We start from the raw sequence: 19,121 nt of genomic DNA on the forward strand, positions 1-19,121 counted from the left end.
GGAGTCTCATCAGGTCCATCAGTATCAAAAATAATATGCCCTCTTTTTTTCAAACGCATTTCTTTAATAACATTAGTGACGTCTTTTCTTTTGTACAATACAACCCTCCCTTCCTCATTCCCCTTCTTGTTGTATATAAGGTAAGCTTTGGCATCCGTGAAATACACAACGACATCAAGCATTCCTTCATGGAAGTGAAGTAGGGAATGAAGTAAAAATGATCCAACTCCACATGATTTTCCAGTCCCTGGAATACCAATGACAATGTGTGTTGGTGGTGTGCTCTCTGTCTTTTGCACCCACCATTCTTTTAATTTTTGTTGTATTATATACCACACACGCATCATTTCACGACGGATGTAGACATTATTGTCCATTATACCACTTTCATCATTGATACCTAATTGAAACGTAGCTGATGGCCAACCCATCTTTGATGTAAGGACAAAGATCTCCAGGCCAGTGGGTCTCTCCTCAAGTTCCGCATCAACTTCACAATGTTCAGGAGTTATATCCACTTCTTCTTCCGTCCATATGTGTTGTGGTCTTCCAAAGAATACCTTCATACCGAGTGGCTCTTGATTATAACCTGACATCACATAACTCCACTTCGCATAATACAGAGACTCATATAACTCCTCTTCACGAGATTTCCTTTTTCCAGTTACCGATGGATTCTGCATCTGCCGTCCACCTTGTTCCTGCACTTCACCTTGTGCACGATTAAACCGTTCGTTAAACACATTCTGAGTATTTCTCATATTGCCGTTGTTTTGAATCATTCCTATCTCAAAATAATAACTTTAAATAGGTAATATTGCGTTACTTTCTGAACATATGTTTGTGTGTGTGTTAAATCAAATAGTAAAATGAAGGGAATGATGTGTACACACTATCAAGCAACACATATATACAGTTCATGAATATCATAAACGAACAGAACAAATTATAACCCCTCCTTACAGTTAAACCCCTTAACAACCCCTTGCATATATTGAATAGTGATGTTCAATCAATTAAATATTCTGTATGAAAGCATGAGTAATAAGATTTTTAGATATGAGAGATAACAAACACGAAATCCTAAGTGAAGAATACTACTATTTCATATAATATAATATGTATGCATATAGTATAATATGTCATACTTTTTGAAATAATAAACAATAGTATTAATAATGAGATAAACAGAATTTACAATAATAGATTATGCATTGCACACGTAATAATGAGGACAACGTATGTCACAAAGGTTCTTAATTATAACATCGAAAGAACATTAACTCAAAGCATCAGCATATATGCACATACAAACTGTTATTCATTATAACATCTTGGCTCCATTTCACAGCATAGACGACAATGTTTGAGTGTAAACCGTAACATACAAAACCCAACACAAATATCTTCTGTACTGTTAAATATTGGGATGGTATCTCATCTCATTATTAAACACTTTCAACATTATCTTGTTGTCTCCTTGTTTGGGAACTCTCATCTGTGACACTAAGGAATATGTGAAGATACTAAGATCATTTATTTTTTTATTTCCTAGTTGCATTTGCAATTGTTCACATATTCTTTCAGTACACGCAAAAAAATTGAAAGTTTAAGGAAAATTGAATTATGAGAATAAGGAAACAAAGGATAAATTTTCTGTGAACAATAAAATATTATATAATATTTTAAATCTTCTGCAGTGATTCACCACATGTGGAAAATATATGCAATAGTTACATAACACTGACAACACTGAATAAAGGAATATATTCAATATACTCAATATAGTCAATATATTTAATGCAAATATTACATGGAATATAAGAAGTGTAAGGAATCAAAGGAATATAAAAAATAAAATGTAATGGAGAATGATGGAAACTTAAGATACATCTATGTGAGCATAGCGTTGTGTGAGTAGAAATCATGTGCATATTTTATCTTAATTTTTCCCTATATTGTACTCACTCACTCGTAAAATTTAATCATGGAAATAAAGTTTAGGGAATAGTAAAGTTGTTCTTCCACTCGCATCAAGACACAAATACATGCTTTCTGTCATTGGAAATCATGTGTCTTTATTAAATTGTAGTATCCAATAATGAAAAAGAAGTACTCTATTACTATATCACTCATCATTTCCTACATCCCTAAATATATCGCATATTGTCACTATACATATTCTTTTTCTTTTTCATATACCATACAACAATCATATATTATTTACTTCCTTTCTTTAAACTGATGTTGTAATGTTCCTTTTGGAAGATACAAATAAATAATTGAACAAATATTAACACAAGAGTAATAATAGAAGAAAAGAATTACCTTAAGGAAACTACATGGAACTTCCATTATATAAGATACTACACTTCATATAAGGGGGAAATACGTAACAGTGGTTGTATCTCTTATTTTGTCCTCAGTGTATCGGCAATCCTTCAGTAGACACTGCTTTGCAACTGATTTCTTTTATGGATTAAGTTAGTCAGCAGTGTTGAGACAGGTTCCCCCGCATGAGGAATGAAGGGACAAAACAATATTCCTACCTTCTAACCTATTGAACAAGAATGTCTCAAACAATATCATTTGTCCCTATTTATTTCTGCAGATGCAAATGCTATTGATGGGTGAGATACATCTAAACAGCAACGGATATAACTATACTCATACAGTGTTTCTTTGATTTCTTCTCGTCACCACAGTTCTGTTGGGTTACAAATATATACACAGCACTCCACTTTGTGGCTATAAGTCTCTTTAATATTTGAATGAAATCCTGCCTATCGCTACTGCAATATTTCACACTCTGTGAGGGACACTGATATTTGCTTCTTTCGTCCATTTCATATTTTGATAGTTATGTAAATATCTTATGTGCAATCCATCTCCTTTCCAAAATAAATAAAAAGAAAGATAAAAGCATAAGCAATTATCGACATAAAAACTGGAATGAGTCTCTCGGTTACACGTCGCACGCTTCTAACATATAGACACGCTGCATGTAACCTATTTTTGTTGTTTCATGCATGTGTCAGTATGATAAAATGAAAATAGTCTCATGTTTCTCCTTGTGCTTTTGTATTGCATAAACTACTGGACTCGTCATCTCTTCCACCTATTCATCACACAGGAGTTATTCACTTGCTTTACATGTAGCATATAGTAAAAATACAAAATATCAAATTATTAAATTAATACTTCACTATAAGCAATAAAGCTTACTTGATTTTGTTTATTTCATTTATATCTGAGTTGAATTACATATGTTAATGAAATTATTCCACTACTCAAAGATACAAACACTTTATTGATATATATATATATATATAGAGAGAGAGAGAGAGAGAATGGTTTTGAGACACACCACATATCAGTTCTTCAACATTACATATGTGTAAATCCATATTTACAAAAGGTACAGCTTTTGAATATCTGCATAATTATTTGAAGTATTATTATCTAATGAAATGAACAGTAGATGTCACTGAAATGCAAATAGTAATAATCCTCTGAAAGGCATAAATACTGTTTCACACAATACTCTAAAGTAATGCAGCGCTATGCCATGAATACTTCCACAGAAGATACAACAACTAATGTGCGATAGTTAGTCATAATGATGCCTTCCATGTGATGAACTCTGCAATACAAATCATACGTTGAACAGAAACTAAAACATTAAATACTAAATATAAATACATGGGGAAGTGATGTAAACTATAAGAGGGTTTATGTACGTCAAGAAAGTTTCATTAGAATACAATAATAGTTTTGAATTTTATTAAACAACTTAAAGCTTAACCACATGTGTGGAAACAACAATCACTTCACTATAGCATTTGTAGATTAGTGATTGTTACTGAAATAAATGAAAAAAACAAATGAAGTAAATACGGCAAGCACTGCATCCCATATTCTGTATTCATCACTGTGTGCTGACGCGTTTGAGTAGCTTTGCCCATTGACAGAAAAAAAAATAATAAATAAATGAAATCTCTTCTTGCATCTTGCACAAGTGTATTTCAACAAAACAAAGACGTAAAAGAAATTTTATGCTTAATATATTTACTCATTTATTTGAAGGAAAGGTACAATAGCCAAAAAACTATAAAGGTGCATGTGAGTTATACTTCATTGTCAGATAAAGTTAACTTCACAACCCTCCTGAAACACAAAAGGAAAATTAAAAGAATTACAATGAAGAAACAGAAGGAATACAATATGTTTTTTCCAACCTCTAACATGTTATATGTAAAAGTGACGAAATGGTCTTCACAATAGGATGCTACTCATGACCTCGTTTCCGTGTGAATGCTGGTGCATCTCGATATTTTCTCTCTTCATGATACGCTATTATAAGCTCTTTCTGTATCTTGTTATCAAATGTTATTTGATACTGGTCAATACCATCCCAAAATACTTGTGTTTCCTCAGTTTGTTGCTCAGCATCAGCGGTGTTGTTGTTCACACATCGTTGCCGCGTCTTAATCACACCACCATAAATAGCATTAACATATATCATCTCCCATGCCATGTTACGAGAAAAGGTATCCCAATCGGAAAAATACCTTGCAATGTTTGTCATAAATTCCTGTAACTCTGAAACACTTGCTTCTTTCCTGTAATTATCTGTTATTTGAATAAGCACAATAGTCTTTGAGGCAACTCCCAGTTGTGGAAAACCATCCCTCATATCCGCAACCCTTCTAGAGCAATCTTCCACAAAGAAAAAGCCATCCACAAAAAGCTTACTCTCCTCCAATGACCTGTAGAGCACCTTGTATTTACAGTTTCCAATTGCATTCTGTCCAGTTTTTGGTAAGAACTTTTGTTCAAAAATTTGAAACTGTTGTGGGGTCATATCTTTCAGGATGCTACGCTTGTCTTCCGTCTCTCCGAGTCTTCGGAGGTAGTTCAAATGTTTTGTGACCACACAAAAGACTCTAGGAAAGAGAAGTGAAACCAAAGCCCTTGTTTCAAGCGAGTAGGCTCCGACCTTACCGTATACGCTTTCACTATGTTTCTCAACCATCAGTGTTGCAACAGTTGCAAACAGCGTACAGAGTATCATATTCCCAATGGCAACTGATAGAGGTCTACAGTGGTATGATTCGAGGTTGCCATATCCGCTCCCCTCCCGTACAATCTTCACTAAACTGTGAACCACTTTTTCACTTTTCCACGTAAAATATTTTTCCAGAATCGTTTCATACTCTTCTTTCTTCTCATTTTCTAGGCTTCTTAGGTAATCACTGATATCCTGCAGCCGGTTGGTGTAACTTTGCTTGCTGAAAACATAACGAGGCAGCGGCCCCACAACGTCAACACGTCTCTCCACCAACCTCCACTCATCCTCTAGTTCTTCCATAACCTTCGCACGAGCATTTTCATCGAGAGTCGTATAGTTGGGAAATAGGGACAGTTTCTTCCAGGCCACAAACGCCTTAATGTCACGTACGTCATCGCAGTTTAAAATCACATTCCAACTTAAATAGTCCTTCTCCCAATGTTCATAATAGTGTGTATCCGGAGTGTTGAGTGTAGTTATGCCCCACCCAAGATATTGGGTCTCATAAGGCGGAGTCTCATCAGGTCCATCAGTATCAAAAATAATATGCCCTCTTTTTTTCAAACGCATTTCTTTAATAACATTAGTGACGTCTTTTCTCTTGTACAATACAACCCTCCCTTCCTCATTCCCCTTCTTGTTGTATATAAGGTAAGCTTTGGCATCCGTGAAATACACAACGACATCAAGCATTCCTTCATGGAAGTGAAGTAGGGAATGAAGTAAAAATGATCCAACTCCACATGATTTTCCAGTCCCTGGAATACCAATGATAATGTGTGTTGGTGGTGTGCTCTCTGTCTTTTCCACCCACCATGCATTTAATTTTCGTTGTATTATATACCACACACGCATCATTTCACGACGGACGTAAATATGACCTCCATTTCCCCCATATAAACTAATGAGAGAACATTGAAATCCGCATGATGGGTTACATATCTTTGATGTAAGGACAAAGATCTCCAGGCCAGTGGGTCTCTCCTCAAGTTCCGCATCAACTTCACAATGTTCAGGAGTTATATCCACTTCTTCTTCCGTCCATATGTGTTGTGGTCTTCCAAAGAATACCTTCATACCGAGTGGCTCTTGATTATAACCTGACATCACATAACTCCACTTCGCATAATACAGAGACTCATATAACTCCTCTTCACGAGATTTCCTTTTTCCAGTTACCGATGGATTCTGCATCTGTCGTCCACCTTGTTCCTGCACTTCACCTTGTGCACGATTAAACCGTTCGTTAAACACATTCTGAGTATTTCTCATATTGCCGTTGTTTTGAATCATTCCTATCTCAAAATAATAACTTTAAATAGGTAATATTGCGTTACTTTCTGAACATATGTTTGTGTGTGTGTTAAATCAAATAGTAAAATGAAGGGAATGATGTGTACACACTATCAAGCAACACATATATACAGTTCATGAATATCATAAACTAACAGAACAAATTATAACCCCTCCTTACAGTTAAACCCCTTAACAACCCCTTGCATATATTGAATAGTGATGTTCAATCAATTAAATATTCTGTATGAAAGCATGAGTAATAAGATTTTTAGATATGAGAGATAACAAACACGAAATCCTAAGTGAAGAATACTACTATTTCATATAATATAATATGTATGCATATAGTATAATATGTCATACTTTTTGAAATAATAAACAATAGTATTAATAATGAGATAAACAGAATTTACAATAATAGATTATACATTGCACACGTAATAATGAGGACAACGTATGTCACAAAGGTTCTTAATTATAACATCGAAAGAACATTAACTCAAAGCATCAGCATATATGCACATACAAACTGTTATTCATTATAACATCTTGGCTCCATCTCACAGCATAGACGACAATGTTTGAGTGTAAACCGTAACATACAAAACCCAACACAAATATCTTCTGTACTGTTAAATATTGGGATGGTATCTCATCTCATTATTAAACACTTTCAACATTATCTTGTTGTCTCCTTGTTTGGGAACTCTCATCTTTGACACTAAGGAATATGTGAAGATACTAAGATCATTTATTTTTTTATTTCCTAGTTGCATTTGCAATTGTTCACATATTCTTTCAGTACACGCAAAAAAATTGAAAGTTTAAGGAAAATTGAATTATGAGAATAAGGAAACAAAGGATAAATTTTCTGTGAACAATAAAATATTATATAATATCTCAAATCTTCTGCAGTGATTCACCACATGTGGAAAATATATGCAATAGTTACATAACACTGACAACACTGAATAAAGGAATATATTCAATATACTCAATATAGTCAATATATTTAATGCAAATATTACATGGAATATAAGAAGTGTAAGGAATCAAAGGAATATAAAAAATAAAATGTAATGGAGAATGATGGAAACTTAAGATACATCTATGTGAGCATAGCGTTGTGTGAGTAGAAATCATGTGCATATTTTATCTTAATCTTTCCCTATATTGTACTCACTCACTCGTAAAATTTAATCATGGAAATAAAGTTTAGGGAATAGTAAAGTTGTTCTTCCACTCGCATCAAGACACAAATACATGCTTTCTGTCATTGGAAATCATGTGTCTTTATTAAATTGTAGTATCCAATAATGAAAAAGAAGTACTCTATTACTATATCACTCATCATTTCCTACATCCCTAAATATATCGCATATTGTCACTATACATATTCTTTTTCTTTTTCATATACCAAACAACAATCATATATTATTTACTTCCTTTCTTTAACCTGATGTCGTAATGTTCCTTTTGGAAGATACAAATAAATAATTGTACAAATATTAACACAAGAGTAATGATAGAAGAAAAGAATTACCTTAAGGAAACTACATGGAACTTCCATTATATAAGATACTACACTTCATATAAGGGGGAAATACGTAACAGTGGTTGTATCTCTTATTTTGTCCTCAGTGTATCGGCAATCCTTCAGTAGACGCTGCTTTGCAACTGATTTCTTTTATGGATTAAGTTAGTCAGCAGTGTTGAGACAGGTTCCCCCGCATGAGGAGTGAAGGGACAAAACAATATTCCTACCTTCTAACCTATTGAACAAGAATGTCTCAAACAATATCATTTGTCCCTATTTATTTCTGCAGATGCAAATGCTATTGATGGGTGAGATACATCTAAACAGCAACGGATATAACTATACTCATACAGTGTTTCTTTGATTTCTTCTCGTCACCACAGTTCTGTTGGGTTACAAATATATACACAGCACTCCACTTTGTGGCTATAAGTCTCTTTAATATTTGAATGAAATCCTGCCTATCGCTACTGCAATATTTCACACTCTGTGAGGGACACTGATATTTGCTTCTTTCGTCCATTTCATATTTTGATAGTTATGTAAATATCTTATGTGCAATCCATCTCCTTTCCAAAATAAATAAAAAGAAAGATAAAAGCATAAGCAATTATCGACATAAAAACTGGAATGAGTCTCTCGGTTACACGTCGCACGCTTCTAACATATAGACATGCTGCATGTAACCTATTTTTGTTGTTTCATGCATGTGTCAGTATGATAAAATGAAAATAGTCTCATGTTTCTCCTTGTGCTTTTGTATTGCATAAACTACTGGACTCGTCATCTCTTCCATCTATTCATCACACAGGAGTTGTTCACTTGCTTTACATGTAGCATACAGTAAAAATACAAAATATCAAATTATTAAATTAATACTTCACTATAAGCAATAAAGCTTACTTGATTTTGTTTATTTCATTTATATCTGAGTTGAATTACATATGTTAATGAAATTATTCCACTACTCAAAGATACAAACACTTTATTGATATATATATATATATATATAGAGAGAGAGAGAGAGAATGGTTTTGAGACACACCACATATCAGTTCTTCAACATTACATATGTGTAAATCCATATTTACAAAAGGTACAGCTTTTGAATATCTGCATAATTATTTGAAGTATTATTATCTAATGAAGTGAACAGTAGATGTCACTAAAATGCAAATAGTAATAATCCTCTGAAAGGCATAAATACTGTTTCACACAATACTCTAAAGTAATGCAGCGCTATGCCATGAATACTTCCACAGAAGATACAACAACTAATGTGCGATAGTTAGTCATAATGATGCCTTCCATGTGATGAACTCTGCAATACAAATCATACGTTGAACAGAAACTAAAACATTAAATACTAAATATAAATACATGGGGAAGTGATGTAAACTATAAGAGGGTTTATGTACGTCAAGAAAGTTTCATTAGAATACAATAATAGTTTTGAATTTTATTAGACAACTTAAAGCTTAACCACATGTGTGGAAACAACAATCACTTCACTATAGCATTTGTAGATTAGTGATTGTTACTGAAATAAATGAAAAAAAACAAATGAAGTAAATACGGCAAGCACTGCATCCCATATTCTGTATTCATCACTGTGTGCTGACGCGTTTGAGTAGCTTTGCCCATTGACAGAAAAAAAAATAATAAATAAATGAAATCTCTTCTTGCATCTTGCACAAGTGTATTTCAACAAAACAAAGACGTAAAAGAAATTTTATGCTTAATATATTTACTCATTTATTTGAAGGAAAGGTACAATAGCCAAAAAACTATAAAGGTGCATGTGAGTTATACTTCATTGTCAGATAAAGTTAACTTCACAACCCTCCTGAAACACAAAAGGAAAATTAAAAGAATTACAATGAAGAAACAGAAGGAATACAATATGTTTTTTCCAACCTCTAACATGTTATATGTAAAAGTGACGAAATGGTCTTCACAATAGGATGCTACTCATGACCTCATTTCCGTGTGAATGCTGGTGCATCTCGATATTTTCTCTCTTCATGATACGCTATTATAAGCTCTTTCTGTATCTTGTTATCAAATGTTATTTGATACTGGTCAATACCATCCCAAAATACTTGTGTTTCCTCAGTTTGTTGCTCAGCATCAGCGGTGTTGTTGTTCACACATCGTTGCCGCGTCTTAATCACACCACCATAAATAGCATTAACATATATCATCTCCCATGCCATGTTACGAGAAAAGGTATCCCAATCGGAAAAATACCTTGCAATGTTTGTCATAAATTCCTGTAACTCTGAAACACTTGCTTCTTTCCTGTAATTATCTGTTATTTGAATAAGCACAATAGTCTTTGAGGCAACTCCCAGTTGTGGAAAACCATCCCGCATATCCGCAACCCTTCTAGAGCAATCTTCCACAAAGAAAAAGCCATCCACAAAAAGCTCACTCTCCTCCAATGACCTGTAGAGCACTTTGTATTTACAGTTTCCAATTGCATTCTGTCCAGTTTTTGGTAAGAACATTTGTTCAACAAGTTGAAACTGTTGTGGGGTCATATCTTTCAGGATGCTACGCTTGTCTTCCGTCTCTCCGAGTCTTCGGAGGTAGTTCAAATGTTTTGTGACCACACAAAAGACTCCAGGAAAGAGAAGTGAAACCAAAGCCCTTGTTTCAAGCGAGTAGGCTCCGACCTTACCGTATACGCTTTCACTATGTTTCTCAACCATCAGTGTTGCAACAGTTGAAAACAGCGTACAGAGTATCATATTCCCAATGGCAACTGATAGAGGTCTACAGTGGTATGATTCGAGGTTTCCATATCTGCTCCTCTCCCGTACAATCTTTATTAACGATTCTGTGAAATGATTACCTTTCCATTCAAAATATTTTCCCATCATCATATCATAGCCATCTCGTCTATTACAACTGAGACTGCTTAGATACCTTATTACCGCCGCCTCACGACGGCCAGCTCCATTACTGAAAACATAACGAGGCAGCGGCCCCACAAAGTCAACACGTCTCTCCACCAACCTCCACTCATCCTCTAGTTCTTCCTTAACCTTCGCACGAGCATTTTCATCGAGAGTCGTATAGTTGGGAAATAGGGACAGTTTCTTCCAGGCCACAAACGCCTTAATGTCACGTACGTCATCGCAGTTTAAAATTATCCTTGTTTGTTCCAGGTTCTTCATCCAGTACTTGTAGCGAACTCCATCTGGGGTTGCGAGGACAGTCACACCCCAAACATTTCTTGGGATCTCATAAGGCAGAGTCTCCTTAGGACTATTAATATCAAAAATAATATGCCCTCTTTTTTTCAAACGCATTTCTTCAATAACATTAATAACGTCTTCTCTCTCGTACAATACAACCCTCCCTTCCTCATTCCCCTTCTTGTTGTATATAAGGTAAGCGTCCACATCCGTGAAATACACAACGACATCAAGCATTCCTTCATGGAAGTGAAGTAGGGAATGAAGTAAAAATGATCCAACTCCACATGATTTTCCAATACCAGATATACCAATGACAATGTGTGTTGGTGGTGTGCTCTCTGTCTTTTCCACCCACCATGCATTTAATTTTCGTTGTATTATATACCACACACGCATCATTTCACGACGGACGTAAATATGACCTCCATTTCCCCCATATAAACTAATGAGACAACATTGAAATCCGCATGATGGCTAACCCATCTTTGATGTAAGGACAAAGATCTCCAGGCCAGTGGGTCTCTCCTCAAGTTCCGCATCAACTTCACAATGTTCAGGAGTTATATCCACTTCTTCTTCCGTCCATATGTGTTGTGGTCTTCCAAAGAATACCTTCATACCGAGTGGCTCTTGATTATAACCTGACATCACATAACTCCACTTCGCATAATACAGAGACTCATATAACTCCTCTTCACGAGATTTCCTTTTTCCAGTTACCGATGGATTCTGCATCTGTCGTCCACCTCGTTCCTGCACTTCACCTTGTGCACGATTAAACCGTTCGTTAAACACATTCTGAGTATTTCCCATATTGCCGTTGTTTTGAATCATTCCTATCTCAAAATAATAACTTTAAATAGGTAATATTGCGTTACTTTCTGAACATATATGTGTGTGTGTGTGTTAAATCAAATAGTAAAATGAAGGGAATGATGTGTACACACTATCAAGCAACACATATATACAGTTCATGAATATCATAAACTAACAGAACAAATTATAACCTCTCCTTACAGTTAAACCCCTTCACAACCCCTTGCATATATTGAATAGTGACGTTCAATCAATTAAATATTCTGTATGAAAGCATGAGTAATAAGATTTTTAGATATGAGAGATAACAAACACGAAACCATAAGTGAAGAATACTACTATTTCATATAATATAATATGTATGCATATAGTATAACATGTCATACTTTTTGAAATAATAAACAATAGTATTAATAATGAGATAAACAGAATTTACAATAATAGATTATACATTGCACACGTAATAATGAGGACAACGTATGTCACAAAGGTTCTTAATTATAACATCGAAAGAACATTAACTCAAAGCATCAGCAAACATGCACATACAAACTGTTATTCATTATAACATCTTGGCTCCATCTCACAGCATAGACGACAATGTTTGAGTGTAAACCGTAACATACAAAACCCAACACAAATATCTTCTGTACTGTTAAATATTGGGATGGTATCTCATCTCATTATTAAACACTTTCAACATTATCTTGTTGTCTCCTTGTTTGGGAACTCTCATCTTTGACACTAAGGAATATGTGAAGATACTAAGATCATTTATTTTTTTATTTCCTAGTTGCATTTGCAATTGTTCACATATTCTTTCAGTACACGCAAAAAAATTGAAAGTTTAAGGAAAATTGAATTATGAGAATAAGGAAACAAAGGATAAATTTTCTGTGAACAATAAAATATTATATAATATTTTAAATCTTCTGCAGTGATTCACCACATGTGGAAAATATATGCAATAGTTACATAACACTGACAACACTGAATAAAGGAATATATTCAATATAGTCAATATAGTCAATATATTTAATGCAAATATTACATGGAATATAAGAAGTGTAAGGAATCAAAGGAATATAAAAAATAAAATGTAATGGAGAATGATGGAAACTTAAGATACATCTATGTGAGCATAGCGTTGTGTGAGTAGAAATCATGTGCATATTTTATCTTAATTTTTCCCTATATTGTACTCACTCACTCGTAAAATTTAATCATGGAAATAAAGTTTAGGGAATAGTAAAGTTGTTCTTCCACTCGCATCAAGACACAAATACATGCTTTCTGTCATTGGAAATCATGTGTCTTTATTAAATTGTAGTATCCAATAATGAAAAAGAAGTACTCTATTACTATATCACTCATCATTTCCTACATCCCTAAATATATCGCATATTGTCACTATACATATTCTTTTTCTTTTTCATATACCATACAACAATCATATATTATTTACTTCCTTTCTTTAAACTGATGTCGTAATGTTCCTTTTGGAAGATACAAATAAATAATTGAACAAATATTAACACAAGAGTAATAATAGAAGAAAAGAATTACCTTAAGGAAACTACATGGAACTTCCATTATATAAGATACTACACTTCATATAAGGGGGAAATACGTAACAGTGGTTGTATCTTTTATTTGTCCTCAGTGTATCGGCAATCCTTCAGTAGACACTGCTTTGCAACTGATTTCTTTTATGGATTAAGTTAGTCAGCAGTGTTGAGACAGGTTCCCCCGCATGAGGAGTGAAGGGACAAAACAATATTCCTACCTTCTAACCTATTGAACAAGAATGTCTCAAACAATATCATTTGTCCCTATTTATTTCTGCAGATGCAAATGCTATTGATGGGTGAGATACATCTAAACAGCAACGGATATAACTATACTCATACAGTGTTTCTTTGATTTCTTCTCGTCACCACAGTTCTGTTGGGTTACAAATATATATACAGCACTCCACTTTGTGGCTATAAGTCACTTTAATATTTGAATGAAATCCTGCTTATCGCTACTGCAATATTTCACACTCTGTGAGGGACACTGATATTTGCTTCTTTCGTCCATTTCATATTTTGATAGTTATGTAAATATCTTATGTGCAATCCATCTCCTTTCCAAAATAAATAAAAAGAAAGATAAAAGCATAAGCAATTATCGACATAAAAACTGGAATGAGTCTCTCGGTTACACGTCGCACGCTTCTAACATATAGACATGCTGCATGTAACCTATTTTTGTTGTTTCATGCATGTGTCAGTATGATAAAATGAAAATAGTCTCATGTTTCTCCTTGTGCTTTTGTATTGCATAAACTACTGGACTCGTCATCTCTTCCACCTATTCATCACACAGGAGTTATTCACTTGCTTTACATATAGCATATAGTAAAAATACAAAATATCAAATTATTAAATTAATACTTCACTATAAGCAATAAAGCTTACTTGATTTTGTTTATTTCATTTATAGCTGAGTTGAATTACATATGTTAATGAAATTATTCCACTACTCAAAGATACAAGCACTTTATTGATATATATATATATATAGAGAGAGAGAGAGAGAGAGAATGGTTTTGAGACACACCACATATCAGTTCTTCAACATTACATATGTGTAAATCCATATTTACAAAAGGTACAGCTTTTGAATATCTGCATAATTATTTGAAGTATTATTATCTAATGAAATGAACAGTAGATGTCACTGAAATGCAAATAGTAATAATTCTCTGAAAGGCATAAATACTGTTTCATACAATACTCTAAAGTACTGCAGCGCTGTGCCATGAATACTTCCACAGAAGATACAACAACTAATGTGCGATAGTTAGTCATAATGATGCCTTCCATGTGATGAACTCTGCAATACAAATCATACGTTGAACAGAAACTAAAACATTAAATACTAAATATAAATGCATGGGGGAGTGATGTAAACTATAAGAGGGGTTATGTACGTCAAGGAAGTTTCATTAGAATACAATAATAGTTTTGAATTTTATTAGACAACTTAAAGCTTAACCACATGTGTGGAAACAACAATCACTTCACTATAGCATTTGTAGATTAGTGATTGTTACTGAAATAAATGAAAAAAAACAAATGAAGTAAATACGGCAAGCACTGCATCCCATATTCTGTATTCATCACTGTGTGCTGACGCGTTTGAGTAGCTTTGCCCATTGACAGAAAAAAAAATAATAAATAAATGAAATCTCTTCTTGCATCTTGTACAAGTGTATTTCAACAAAACAAAGACGTAAAAGAAATTTTATGCTTAATATATTTACTCATTTATTTGAAGGAAAGGTACAATAACAAAAAAACTATAAAGGTGCATGTGAGTTATACTTCATTGTCAGATAAAGTTAACTTCACAACCCTCCTGCAACACAAAAGGAAAATTAAAAGAATTACAATGAAGAAACAGAAGGAATACAATATGTTTTTTCCAACCTCTAACATGTTATATGTAAAAGTGACGAAATGGTCTTCACAATAGGATGCTACTCATGACCTCATTTCCGTGTGAATGCTGGTGCATCTCGATATTTTCTCTCTTCATGATACGCTATTATAAGCTCTTTCTGTATCTTTTTATCAAATGTTATTTGATACTGGTCAATACCATCCCAAAATACTTGTGTTTCCTCAGTTTGTTGCTCAGCATCAGCGGTGTTGTTGTTCACACATCGTTGCCGCGTCTTAATCACACCACCATAAATAGCATTAACATATATCATCTCCCATGCCATGTTACGAGAAAAGGTATCCCAATCGGAAAAATACCTTGCAATGTTTGTCATAAATTCCTGTAACTCTGAAACACTTGCTTCTTTCCTGTAATTATCTGTTATTTGAATAAGCACAATAGTCTTTGAGGCAACTCCCAGTTGTGGAAAACCATCCCGCATATCCGCAACCCTTCTAGAGTAATCTTCCACAAAGAAAAAGCCTCCACAAAAAGCTCACTCTCCTCCAATGACCTGTAGAGCACCTTGTATTTACAGTTTCCAATTGCATTCTGTCCAGTTTTTGGTAAGAACATTTGTTCAACAAGTTGAAACTGTTGTGGGGTCATATCTTTCAGGATGCTACGCTTGTCTTCCGTCTCTCCGAGTCTTCGGAGGTAGTTCAAATGTTTTGTGACCACACAAAAGACTCTAGGAAAGAGAAGTGAAACCAAAGCCCTTGTTTCAAGCGAGTAGGCTCCGACCTTACCGTATTCCATCATGAATTCATGGGATGACATACTTTCCGCAACATCTGCAAACAGCGTACAGAGTATCATATTCCCAATGGCAACTGATAGAGGTCTACAGTGGTATGATTCGAGGTTTCCATATCTGCTCCTCTCCCGTACAATCTTTATTAACGATTCTGTGAAATGATTACCTTTCCATTCAAAATATTTTCCCATCATCATATCATAGCCATCTCGTCTATTACAACTGAGACTGCTTAGATACCTTATTACCGCCGCCTCACGACAGCCAGCTCCATTACTGAAAACATAACGAGGCAGCGGCCCCACAACGTCAACACGTCTCTCCACCAACCTCCACTCATCCTCTAGTTCTTCCTTAACCTTCAAACGAGCATTTTCATCGAGAGTTGTATAGTTGGGAAATAGGGACAGTTTCTTCCAGGCCACAAACGCCTTAATGTCACGTACGTCATCGCAGTTTAAAATTATCCTTGTTTGTTCCAGGTTCTTCATCCAGTACTTGTAGCGAACTCCATCTGGGGGTGCGAGGACAGTCACACCCCAAACATTTCTTGGGGTCTCATAAGGCGGAGTCTCATCAGGTCCATCAGTATCAAAAATAATATGCCCTCTTTTTTTCAAACGCATTTCTTTAATAACATTAGTGGCGTCTTTTCTCTTGTACAATACAACCCTCCCTTCCTCATTCCCCTTCTTGTTGTATATAAGGTAAGCTTTGGCATCCGTGAAATACACAACGACATCAAGCATTCCTTCATGGAAGTGAAGTAGGGAATGAAGTAAAAATGATCCAACTCCACATGATTTTCCAATACCAGATATACCAATGACAATGTGTGTTGGTGGTGTGCTCTCTGTCTTTTGCACCCACCATGCATTTAATTTTCGTTGTATTATATACCACACACGCATCATTTCACGACGGACGTAAATATGACCTCCATTTCCCCCATATAAACTAATGAGAGAACATTGAAATCCGCATGATGGGTTACATATCTTTGATGTAAGGACAAAGATCTCCAGGCCAGTGGGTCTCTCCTCAAGTTCCGCATCAACTTCACAATGTTCAGGAGTTATATCCACTTCTTCTTCCGTCCATATGTGTTGTGGTCTTCCAAAGAATACCTTCATACCGAGTGGCTCTTGATTATAACCTGACATCACATAACTCCACTTCGCATAATACAGAGACTCATATAACTCCTCTTCACGAGATTTCCTTTTTCCAGTTACCGATGGATTCTGCATCTGTCGTCCACCTTGTTCCTGCACTTCACCTTGTGCACGATTAAACCGTTCGTTAAACACATTCTGAGTATTTCTCATATTGCCGTTGTTTTGAATCATTCCTATCTCAAAATAATAACTTTAAATAGGTAATATTGTGTTACTTTCTGCACATATGTGTGTGTGTGTTAAATCAAATAGTAAAATGAAGGGAATGATGTGTACACACTATCAAGCAACACATATATACAGTTCATGAATATCATAAACTAACAGAACAAATTATAACCCCTCCTTACAGTTAAACCCCTTAACAACCCCTTGCATATATTGAATAGTGATGTTCAATCAATTAAATATTCTGTATGAAAGCATGAGTAATAAGATTTTTAGATATGAGAGATAACAAACACGAAATCCTAAGTGAAGAATACTACTATTTCATATAATATAATATGTATGCATATAGTATAATATGTCATACTTTTTGAAATAATAAACAATAGTATTAATAATGAGATAAACAGAATTTACAATAATAGATTATACATTGCACACGTAATAATGAGGACAACGTATGTCACAAAGGTTCTTAATTATAACATCGAAAGAACATTAACTCAAAGCATCAGCATATACTGCACATACAAACTGTTATTCATTATAACATCTTGGCTCCATTTCACAGCATAGACGACAATGTTTGAGTGTAAACCGTAACATACAAAACCCAACACAAATATCTTCTGTACTGTTAAATATTGGGATGGTATCTCATCTCATTATTAAACACTTTCAACATTATCTTGTTGTCTCCTTGTTTGGGAACTCTCATCTTTGACACTAAGGAATATGTGAAGATATTAAGATCATTTATTTTTTTATTTCCTAGTTGCATTTGCAATTGTTCACGTATTCTTTCAGTACACGCAAAAAAATTGAAAGTTTAAGGAAAATTGAATTATGAGAATAAGGAAACAAAGGATAAATTTTCTGTGAACAATAAAATATTATATAATATCTCAAATCTTCTGCAGTGATTCACCACATGTGGAAAATATATGCAATAGTTACATAACACTGACAACACTGAATAAAGGAATATATTCAATATACTCAATATAGTCAATATATTTAATGCAAATATTACATGGAATATAAGAAGTGTAAGGAATCAAAGGAATATAAAAAATAAAATGTAATGGAGAATGATGGAAACTTAAGATACATCTATGTGAGCATAGCGTTGTGTGAGTAGAAATCATGTGCATATTTTATCTTAATTTTTCCCTATATTGTACTCACTCACTCGTAAAATTTAATCATGGAAATAAAGTTTAGGGAATAGTAAAGTTGTTCTTCCACTCGCGTCAAGACACAAATACATGCTTTCTGTCATTGGAAATCATGTGTCTTTATTAAATTGTAGTATCCAATAATGAAAAAGAAGTACTCTATTACTATATCACTCATCATTTCCTACATCCCTAAATATATCGCATATTGTCACTATACATATTCTTTTTATTTTTCATATACCAAACAACAATCATATATTATTTACTTCCTTTCTTTAAACTGATGTCGTAATGTTCCTTTTGGAAGATACAAATAAATAATTGTACAAATATTAACACAAGAGTAATAATAGAAGAAAAGAATTACCTTAAGGAAACTACATGGGACTTCCATTATATAAGATACTACACTTCATATA

General features: G+C 34.2%; 6 protein-coding genes across 6 annotated transcripts; 1 reads left to right on the top strand and 5 right to left on the bottom strand.

Moving 5' to 3' along the window:
- Positions 1–2: 2 nt before the first annotated feature.
- TbgDal_VII2090 (retrotransposon hot spot (RHS) protein,(fragment)) lies at positions 3–782 on the bottom strand (the record flags this gene model as incomplete). The annotated part of the gene is made up of 1 exon (XM_011776222.1): positions 3–782. A coding segment is annotated over one exon (780 nt), but the record flags the coding sequence as incomplete, so codon positions are not given.
- Positions 783–4,288: 3,506 nt separating this feature from the next.
- On the bottom strand, positions 4,289–6,364 carry TbgDal_VII2100 (retrotransposon hot spot (RHS) protein, putative; the record flags this gene model as incomplete). Its single annotated transcript, XM_011776223.1, has 1 exon — positions 4,289–6,364. One exon carries the CDS (start codon positions 6,362–6,364, stop codon positions 4,289–4,291), a length of 2,076 nt encoding a protein of 691 aa, XP_011774525.1.
- Positions 6,365–9,883: 3,519 nt separating this feature from the next.
- Positions 9,884–11,509, bottom strand: TbgDal_VII2110 (retrotransposon hot spot (RHS) protein, putative; the record flags this gene model as incomplete). The annotated part of the gene is made up of 1 exon (XM_011776224.1): positions 9,884–11,509. One exon carries the CDS (start codon positions 11,507–11,509, stop codon positions 9,884–9,886), a length of 1,626 nt encoding a protein of 541 aa, XP_011774526.1.
- A 75-nt stretch (positions 11,510–11,584) lies between these two features.
- On the bottom strand, positions 11,585–11,944 carry TbgDal_VII2115 (hypothetical protein, unlikely; the record flags this gene model as incomplete). Its single annotated transcript, XM_011776225.1, has 1 exon — positions 11,585–11,944. One exon carries the CDS (start codon positions 11,942–11,944, stop codon positions 11,585–11,587), a length of 360 nt encoding a protein of 119 aa, XP_011774527.1.
- Positions 11,945–15,449: 3,505 nt separating this feature from the next.
- TbgDal_VII2117 (hypothetical protein, unlikely) lies at positions 15,450–15,764 on the top strand (the record flags this gene model as incomplete). The annotated part of the gene is made up of 1 exon (XM_011776226.1): positions 15,450–15,764. The coding sequence occupies one exon, from the start codon at positions 15,450–15,452 to the stop codon at positions 15,762–15,764; it is 315 nt and encodes a 104-aa protein (XP_011774528.1).
- A 35-nt stretch (positions 15,765–15,799) lies between these two features.
- TbgDal_VII2120 (retrotransposon hot spot (RHS) protein, putative) lies at positions 15,800–17,524 on the bottom strand (the record flags this gene model as incomplete). The annotated part of the gene is made up of 1 exon (XM_011776227.1): positions 15,800–17,524. One exon carries the CDS (start codon positions 17,522–17,524, stop codon positions 15,800–15,802), a length of 1,725 nt encoding a protein of 574 aa, XP_011774529.1.
- Positions 17,525–19,121: the final 1,597 nt, after the last annotated feature.

This window comes from Trypanosoma brucei, chromosome 7, assembly GCF_000210295.1.
Source record: "Trypanosoma brucei gambiense DAL972 chromosome 7, complete sequence".
Taxonomy (NCBI): domain Eukaryota; phylum Euglenozoa; class Kinetoplastea; order Trypanosomatida; family Trypanosomatidae; genus Trypanosoma; species Trypanosoma brucei.